This window comes from Oncorhynchus gorbuscha, linkage group LG12 (genome assembly GCF_021184085.1).
Source record: "Oncorhynchus gorbuscha isolate QuinsamMale2020 ecotype Even-year linkage group LG12, OgorEven_v1.0, whole genome shotgun sequence".
Classification (NCBI taxonomy): domain Eukaryota; kingdom Metazoa; phylum Chordata; class Actinopteri; order Salmoniformes; family Salmonidae; genus Oncorhynchus; species Oncorhynchus gorbuscha.
In genome coordinates this window covers 68,803,595-68,813,540 of record NC_060184.1, presented here as the reverse complement: position 1 = coordinate 68,813,540, position 9,946 = coordinate 68,803,595, and the positions used below count along the sequence as shown (strand labels likewise).

Sequence of the window (9,946 nt, the reverse complement as noted above, 5' to 3'; positions counted from 1 at the left end):
GAATGCTTTTCCAACAGTCTTGAAGGAGTTCCCACATATGCTGAGCACTTGTTGGCTGCTTTTCCTTCCCTCTGCGGTCCAGCTCATCCCAAACCATCTTAATTGGGTTGAGGTTGGGTGATTGTGGAGGCCAGGTCATGTGATGCAGCACTCCATCACTCTCCTACACAGTCTGGAGGTGTGTTGAGTCATTGTCCTGTTGAAAATCAAATGATAGTCCCACTAAGCGCAAACCAGATGGGATGGTGTATCGCTGCAAATGCCTCCTCCATGCTTCACGGTGGAAAACACACCTGCGGAGATCATCCGTTCACCTCCTCTGTGTCTCGCAATGACACGGCAGTTGGAACCAAAAATCTCAAATTCGGACTCATCAGACCAAAGGACAGATTATCTCCAGTCTAATGTTCATTGCTCATGTTTCTTGACCCAAGCAAGTCTCTTCTTATTGTTGTCCTTTAGTACTGGTTTCTTTGCAGCAATTCGACCAGGCCTGATTCACGTAGTCTCCTCTGAACAGTTGATGTTGAGATGTGTCTGTTACTTGAACTCTGTGAAGCATTTATTTGGACTGCAATCTTGATGGTTTTTGCAACTGCACTTGAAGAAAATGTCGAAGTTCCTGAAATGTTCTGTATTGACTGACCTTCATGTCTTAAAGTAATGATGGACTGTCGTTTTTCTCTTTGCTTACTTGAGCTGCTCTTGCCATTAAATGGACTTGGTCTTTTACCATATCTTCTGTATACCACCCCTACCTTGTCACAACACAACTCATTGGCTCAAACGCATTACAAACTAAAGAAATTCCACAAATGAACTTTTAACAAGGAACACCTGGTAATTGGAATGCATTCATGAAGCTGGTTGAGAGAATGCCAAGAGTGTGCAAAGCTGTCATCAAGGCAAAGGGTGGCTACTTGGAAGAATCTCAAATATAAAATATTTTGATTTGTTTAACACTCTTTTGGTTACTACATGATTCCATATGTGTTATTTTATAGTTTTGATGTCTTCACTATTATTCTATAATGTAGAAAATAGTCAAATAAAGGGAAACAATTGAATGAGTAGGTGTTTCCAAACTTTTGACTGGTGCTGTATATTATGAGCCTGTTTGATTTATAGGCAATATTCTATTTAGATGATATTTGTTTTGTGGTAAACGTTCCCTGTGTAGGGGATAATATGGTCTGTTTCAAATGTACACTGTTATCTTATACTAGTATGACATCCTTCATTGAGACTAGTGACTAAGGCTTCTTTTACTAATAGCCTCGGCACCTAAGTGAGGGTTGCTGCCCCCTCTTTCCAAGATACCAGCGGCTCACAGTGGCCATTGTATGACATCACACCTCAATCATCCAATTCCATTTCAACATGTTTTATTTCCTAACACTTTTTATTAAGATGTAAATGGAAAAAAAATCCTGTTTATTCATTTGTATTTAGATTATTGAAGGAGTTAAATCCATATTAAACAGAGCGCTTATGTGATATGTTCAATGTGTGTGTTGTCTATTTGTGTCTGTACACTTGTACACAGAAAAAAGGGTTTTAAAAGGATTCTTCGGCTGTCCCCATAGGCAAACCCTTTTTGGTTCCAGATATAACTCTTTTGGGTTCCATGTAGAACCCTCTGTGGTAAAGGGCTTTACATGAAACCCAAAAGGGAACCAAAAGGAGGGTTCTACCTGGAACCAAACAGGGTTCTTTAAAGGGTTCTCCTATGGGGACAGCCGAATAGCCATTTTAGGTTCTCGATAGCACCTTTTCTTCTAAGTGTACCTTTTGTTTTGTTGCCTTTCGTAATGTTGTCTGTCTGCTCATTTGATCTTTGTATGATGTACCAACAAAACGATGTCACTAGTAGGTTGTGTAGTAGGTTGTGAAGCTCAAACCATCATGCCATTGTATGAGTCTCTCTCTAGATGGCACTATTGTCTACATGTTGCCTATTGTTTATACATGTACACCTGCTGATTGGACTGTACATTTCACCAAGACTCACTAAACATGATAGATATCCTATTTATACTGAACAAAAATATAAATGCAACATGTGAAGTGTTGGTCCCATGTTTCATGAGCTGAAATAAAAGATTCCAGAAATGTTCCATACGCACAAAAAGTTTATTTCTCTCAAATTTTCTGCACAAATTTGTTTATATCGCTGTAAGTGAGAATTTCTCCTTTGCCAAGATAATCCACCTGACAGGTGTGGCATATTAAGAAGCTGATTAAACAGCATGATCACTGCAAAGGTCCACCTTGTGCTGGGGACAATAAAAGGCCACTCTAAAATGTGCAGTTTTGTCACATAACACAATGCCACATATGTCCCAAGTGTTGAGGGAGAGTGCAATTGGCATGCTGACTGCAGGAATGTCCACCACAGCTTTTGTCTGAGAATGTAATGTTTATTTCTCTACCATAAGCCACCTCCAACGTTGTTTTAGAGAATTTGGCAATACGTCCATGTGTAACCACGCAGGCCCATGACCACATCCAGCTTCTTCACCTGCGGGATCGTCTGAGACCACCTGGACAGTTGATGAAACTGTGCATTTGCACAACCAAATCATTTTTCACACAAACTGTCAAAAACCGTCTCAGGGAAACTCATCTGTGTGCTCATCATCCCGACCAGGGTCTTGACCTGACTGCAGTTCATCAAAACTGACTTCAGTGGACAAATACTCATCTTCAATGGCCACTGACACCTTGGAGAAGAAGGCTTTTCACGGATGAAACCCAGTTTCAACTGTACTGGGCAGATGGTAGACAGTGTGTATGGAGCCGTGTGGGTAAGCAGTTTGCTGATGTCAACGTTGTGAACAGAGTGCCCCATGGTGGCGGTGGGGTTATAGTATGGGCAGGCATAAGCTATGGACAACGAACACATTGCATTTTATCGATGGAAATTTGAATGCACAGAGATACCGTGGTGAGGTCCTGATGCCCATTGTCGTGCCATTCATCCGCCGTCATCACCTCATGTTTCAGCATGATAATGCACAGCCCCATGTCGCAAGGATCTGTACACAATTCCTGGAAGCTGAAAATGTCCCAGTTCTTCCATGGCCTGCAAACTCACCAGACATATCACCCATTGAGCATGTTTGGGATGCTCTGGATCGATGTGTACGACAGCATGTTTCATTTCCCGCCAGTATTTGCCAGCAGCATACCATCCTGCATCCCACTGCTGGCTTGCCTCTGAAGCTAAGCAGGATTGGTCCCTGGATGGGAGACCAGATGCTGCTGGAAGTGGTGATGGAGGGCCAGTAGGAGGCACACTTTCCTCTGGTCTAAAAACATATCCCAATGCACTGAGGTAGTGGTTGGGAACATTACCCTGTGTAGGGTACCTACCCTCTTTCGGATGGGATGTTAAACGGGTGTGCTGACTCTTTGTGGTCACTGAAGGTCCCATTTCACTTATCATAAGAGTAGGGGTGTTAACCCTGGTGTCCTGGCTAAATGCCCAATCTGACCTTTATACTATCATGTCCACCTAATCATCCCCTGCTTCCAATTGGCTCATTCATCCCCCTCCTCTCCCCTGTAATTATTCCTCAGCTCATTGCTGTTAACATACCTGGTAAAATAAAGGTTAAATTAAAGAAATAAATATCCAGCAACTTTGCACAGCAGTTGAAGAGGAGTGAGACCATATTCCACAGGCCACAATCAACAGCCTGATCAACTCTATGGCAATGAGGTGTGTTGCGCAACATGAGGCAAATGGTGGTGACACCAGATACTGACAGGTGTTTCTCATCCACGCCCCTTTTCATAGCCGATCATTGAGAGTATCTCTACTGCTCCTGCTGTCTCTAGAGAGTTGAAAACAGCAGGTCTGGGACAGGTAGCACATCCTGTGAACAGGTCAGGGTTCCATAGCCGCAGGCAGAACAGTTGAAACTGGAGCAGCAGCATGGCCAGGTGGACTGGGGACAGCAAGGAGTCATCATGCCAGGTAGTCCTGAGGCATGGTCCTAGGCCTCAGGTCCTCCGAGAGAGAGAATAGCATTCTCAAATAGGTGTTCCTTTTGTCCAGGTGTGAAAGGTCAGTGTGGAGTGCCATAGAGATTGCATCATCTGTGGATCTGTTGGAGTGCAAATTGGAGTGGGTCTAGTGTTTCTGGGATAATGGTGTTGATGTGAGCCATGACCAGCCTTTCAAGCATTTCATGGCTACAGACGTGAGTGCTACGGGTCTGTAGTTATTTAGGCAGGTTACCTTAGTGTTATTGGGCACAGGGTCTATGGTGATCTCAAACAGGGAGAGGTTGAAAATATCAGTGAAGACACTTGCCAGTTGGTCAGCGCATGCTCGGAGTACTTGTCCTGGTAATCCTGTTTAAAGGTCTTACTCACATCGGATGCAGAGAGCGTGATCACACAGTCGTCCGGAACAGCTGATGCTTTCATGCATGTTTCAGTGTTACCTGCCTCAAAGAGAGCATAGAAGTCATTTAGCGTGTCTGGCTCGTGGCACTGAGAAGCTCTTAGCTGTGCTTCCCTTTGTAGTCTGTAATAGCTTGCAGGCCCTGTCACATTCGACGAGCGTTGGAGCCGGTGAAGTACGATTCGATCTTCGTCCTGTATTGACTCTTTGCCTGTTTGATGGTTCGTCGCAGGGCATAGCAGGATTTCTTGTAAACTTCCGAGTTAGAGTCCCGCACCTTGAAAGCGGCAGCTCTACCCTTTAGCTCAGTGCGAATGCTGCCTGTAATCCATGGCTTCTGGTTGGGGTATGTACATACAGTCACTGTGGGGACAATGTCCTCGATGTACTTATTGATAATAAGCCAGTAACTGATGTGGTGTACTCCTCAATGCCATCGGAAGAATCACAGAACATATTCCAGTCTGTGCTCGCAAAACTGTCTTGTAGTTTAGCATCTGCTCAATCTGACCACTTTTTATAGACCAAGTGGTCAATTTGTGGCTTGATGGTGTTCAGCTATGGACGGAAGTGACTTTTCATAGCAGGTTAGGATAGCATTTTAGCCAGCCCTAACCACCCTAACCTTTTTCCTAACCTTAACCTAATTATCCTGACCGGCTAGGTTGATTATCCTAACCTGCAGCGTATGTTCTCATAACCTGATATGAAAGATCACTTCAGTTGGTAGCTGTGTACCATCTAGTCAAAACTCTTGCCACCCCTACTGTCATGCAGTTGCCATGAATAAGTGAATGAATTATGTGCGTTCCTGACACCAGGTAAGGTCATGCCATGGGCATACACCCACCACTGTCATATGGGACCTGGGTAGATAGACATTGGTGGTGTTTTATAGGATAAAAGCTGGTAATTGTCTCAAGAAAGTCTCACCTATTGGCGATATACCCTATTGCCTACGTGCCACTTTTCCCGCAGCCACCCAGGTCACTGCGATTTAGGCAGCAGTGGCGCGTAATTACTTGTGTATACTTATGTTTACTCCCTGTTTTTGAATAAATCGTATGGTTATGTGATGTTTGTGGGTCAGACAGGGTATCAGTATCAGTACGTCATCTTCATTGTTTCAATTAGTCTAGAGTGACTGTGTAAGAATGGGTACTGTGCGGGTGGGACTCCGCTTTTACGCGCCATGGGTGTGGCGATGGGACGTCACGGGAAGGCCCGTTATCCGCTTGCTATGGGAACTGTATAAAACCGGTGCCCACGCTCATATTGGGAAAAAGTTTACTGGAGTTGATGAGCGGTGTTCTGTAAGCGTCTCCCACGGTTCTCCTTTCCTCTATTCGGGAAACCTCTCCTACTCGTCAGAATCAATGCGAATCAGCAGCGGTAAGCGCGCTGATGCTGTGCGGTCTGTAGCTTTCTATTCTCTGGAGAATAAGGACTAAACCCTCTGTTACACGTTTCTTCTTGCATAGCTCTTCAGTGCAACGGGGAAGACAGACAACATGATTTGCTTTATCTTCGTGGTTCTATGTGGATTGTCTGGCAGTGCGCTTGCAAAAGGTAAGTAGATAGTTCACTGATTGATGAAACTATCGGTCGCCTTTGGACAAATCACACAAATCATTCCATATTCAAGTGTGCTTATATTTATGATTGAAATAAATATCAATATTTCTTGATCAATGTATTATGGACACATTGAGGCATGATGCGCAATTATTGTCTAAATCCTTGACGCAGAATGTGCGCATAGGTTGCCAACTTGCCATCTATTAGTAGTAGTCCTATTGTGCAATACCATGTAAGATGGATTGCCACCATAATCAGGAGGAACGTGCGTACTGTCACAGTAAAGAAATAGTATTGACGCCAGGGGAACATTCTTCAAACACTTGGCACTTGGCAGACAGTTTAGCCAGCATCCCGAGCTTTGAACATAACGGGCCAAGTCTTCTTGGCGCTATTCCGTCGACTGTCTCATTAATCGGCCCATTGAGATATCAGTGTGGTCATATAGCACGGGTGGTTGAAGAAGTGCGCTTCTTTTACAGCTAACTGTTGTTTAGTAGATAAGCCTTGTCCTGTGGGATAGTTGTTTGGATAACGGAGACCTCTGTGGCCCTGCTTTGTATCCGCCTTTCTGTGCGCTCTTTGACCCGGGTTGAATCGGCACACACAGGGCGTTAGGCTACTTCCTGACGCTGATGAGTTTGTGAAATGGAAGTTCTAATATAAATGAGTGTGGGGTCATGACCAGCGCAAGGAAACTTTCTAGTGCGCAGGAACTGGCGCTAATCAGTGCTTATAGCTAAAACAGACCCACGGGGAGGAAACTGAGGTGAACTGGCTCGAACTGGCTCCTGTGTGCGTAAAGTATGGACGCAGCGCATATGGTTATTGGTCAACAACTTTATACTATACTTAACAAAAAATATAAACGCAACATGCAACAATTTAATTAATTGCAAAAATGTCAAAGATTCTACTGAGTTACAGTTCATATGAGGAAATCAGTCAATAGAAATACATTCATTAGGCCCTGATCTATGGATGTCACATGACTGGGAATACAGAATGCAGATACCTTTAAAAAATTGGCCTCACAATGGGCCTTAGGATCTCGTTAAGGTATTTTTGTGAATTCAACTTGCCACCGATCAAATGCTATTGTGTTTGTTGTCTGTAGCTTATTTCTGCCCATACCATAACCCCAGTGCCACCGTAGGGCACTCTGTTCACAACGTTGATGACATCAGCAAACCATAACCCCAGTGCCACCGTAGGGCACTCTGTTCACAACGTTGATGACATCAGCAAACCATAACCCCAGTGCCACCGTAGGGCACTCTGTTCACAACGTTGATGACATCAGCAAACCATAACCCCAGTGCCACCGTAGGGCACTCTGTTCACAACGTTGATGACATCAGCAAACCATAACCCCAGTGCCACCGTAGGGCACTCTGTTCACAACGTTGATGACATCAGCAAACCATAACCCCAGTGCCACCGTAGGGCACTCTGTTCACAACGTTGATGACATCAGCAAACCATAACCCCAGTGCCACCGTAGGGCACTCTGTTCACAACGTTGATGACATCAGCAAACCATAACCCCAGTGCCACCGTAGGGCACTCTGTTCACAACGTTGATGACATCAGCAAACCATAACCCCAGTGCCACCGTAGGGCACTCTGTTCACAACGTTGATGACATCAGCAAACCATAACCCCAGTGCCACCGTAGGGCACTCTGTTCACAACGTTGATGACATCAGCAAACCATAACCCCAGTGCCACCGTAGGGCACTCTGTTCACAACGTTGATGACATCAGCAAACCATAACCCCAGTGCCACCGTAGGGCACTCTGTTCACAACGTTGATGACATCAGCAAACCATAACCCCAGTGCCACCGTAGGGCACTCTGTTCACAACGTTGATGACATCAGCAAACCATAACCCCAGTGCCACCGTAGGGCACTCTGTTCACAACGTTGATGACATCAGCAAACCATAACCCCAGTGCCACCGTAGGGCACTCTGTTCACAACGTTGATGACATCAGCAAACCATAACCCCAGTGCCACCGTAGGGCACTCTGTTCACAACGTTGATGACATCAGCAAACCATAACCCCAGTGCCACCGTAGGGCACTCTGTTCACAACGTTGATGACATCAGCAAACCATAACCCCAGTGCCACCGTAGGGCACTCTGTTCACAACGTTGATGACATCAGCAAACCATAACCCCAGTGCCACCGTAGGGCACTCTGTTCACAACGTTGATGACATCAGCAAACCATAACCCCAGTGCCACCGTAGGGCACTCTGTTCACAACGTTGATGACATCAGCAAACCATAACCCCAGTGCCACCGTAGGGCACTCTGTTCACAACGTTGATGACATCAGCAAACCATAACCCCAGTGCCACCGTAGGGCACTCTGTTCACAACGTTGATGACATCAGCAAACCGCTCACCCACATGGCCATACATGTGGTCAGTGTTTGTGAGGTCAGTTGGATTTCCAAATTCTCCCAAACTATGTTGAAGGTGGCTTATGGTAGATAAATGAATATTCAATTGTTTGGCAACCGCTCTGGTGGACATTCCTGCAGTCAACATGGCAATTGTAGCTTCCTTAAAACTTCAGACATCTGTGGCATTGTGTTGTGTGACAAAACTACACATGTAAAGTGGCCTTTTATTGTCCCCAGCACAAGGTGCACCTGTGTAATGATCATGCTGTTTAATCAGATTCTTGATATGCCACACCTGTCAGGTGAATGGATTATCTTGGCAAAGGAGAAATGCTCACTAACATGGAAGTAAACACATTTGTGCAAAACATTTTAGAGAAATAAGTTTTTGTGCGTATAGAACATTTCAGGGATTTTTTATTTCAGCTCATGAAATATTACATTTACATTACATTTACATTACATTTACATTACATTTACATTACAAATATGGGACCAACACTTTACATGTTGCCTATATATTTTTGTTCAGTGTATATGGACCAAGTTTTCTTGTCTTGCATAACCTGATATATTGTTACTATTGTCCTCTTCCTGTATATATTTATTAGCATAATCAAGGAACAAAATAAGGTCCACAATGATTAAATCACATTTGTTTTATCTAATTTAAATACACATTTTAACGCACAATATTTGAATGGGAATGGTGCAGGGTACCCATGTAGCATATAATGTTCTGAGAACTATATGTTTCTTAGGTGGGAATTTCACATAGAGAATGATTGAGGCCTCTGGTGGCCAAAAGGCCGTTTTAGCATGGGCTTCCACCAAGCTTCCACCATTTAAAAGTAGTCAACTAGGTGGGGATTCCTAAGGGTTGTAGCCTCAATGGCACTGCCCATGCTTTCACAGATGCTATAATGTCACAGATATAAAGATGAGTCCTCTATCTATCTCTATGGAATTACAATACTTAAGCATAGTGTTTCCTATAGGTTCCTTCATTGTTTTATTTAAAGTAAGGATCTCAAATTGTTCCAAGAATGTTAAGAAACAACGTTCTTCTGTGTGAATTTAAGTACTTCAGCAAAATGTTTTCTACAAGTTTCCTCATGGTTCTCTTCCAAGTCATGTTCTCAGAACATTAAGAAAACGTTCTATAAAAACCACAAGAAAACATTAGTAACATTCAAAGAATGTTCGAAGAATGTTATTTAAGAACATACATTCTGTTCTCAGCGGAGAAATACTCTCTCTTTTCTTCTGTTCAGGTGTGTTGGTTTGAATCTCACTGACTTCATGTCACAATAGAAAGTAAATGTATTTGCATAATTAATGCCTAAGCAAATGAGTTACCTTGTGTCCTATCTGTGCTTGGAGTTCAAAACAGTTGACCCAAACTAAGGCTTGTTATTAGAAGTCTTACTGAAACGTGCTCTCTGAACTTTATTTAATTACATTCAAATAACCTATAATATCGTTTCTCAGAGCGCGGATAAAACTTCCCAGGAAAACTTTCAGGGAACCATAGAAC

General features: G+C 43.7%; 1 protein-coding gene across 1 annotated transcript in view; it reads left to right on the top strand.

The window, feature by feature from the left end:
• Nucleotides 1–5,710: 5,710 nt before the first annotated feature.
• Nucleotides 5,711–9,946, top strand: part of flt1 (fms related receptor tyrosine kinase 1) — a 41,053-nt gene continuing 36,817 nt past the window's right edge. Inside the window, exon 1 of the mRNA XM_046292797.1 lies at nt 5,711–5,983. Within this exon, the coding sequence (XP_046148753.1) occupies nt 5,926–5,983 (58 nt within the window). The 5' untranslated portion in view covers nt 5,711–5,925. The remainder of the gene's footprint in view (nt 5,984–9,946) is intronic.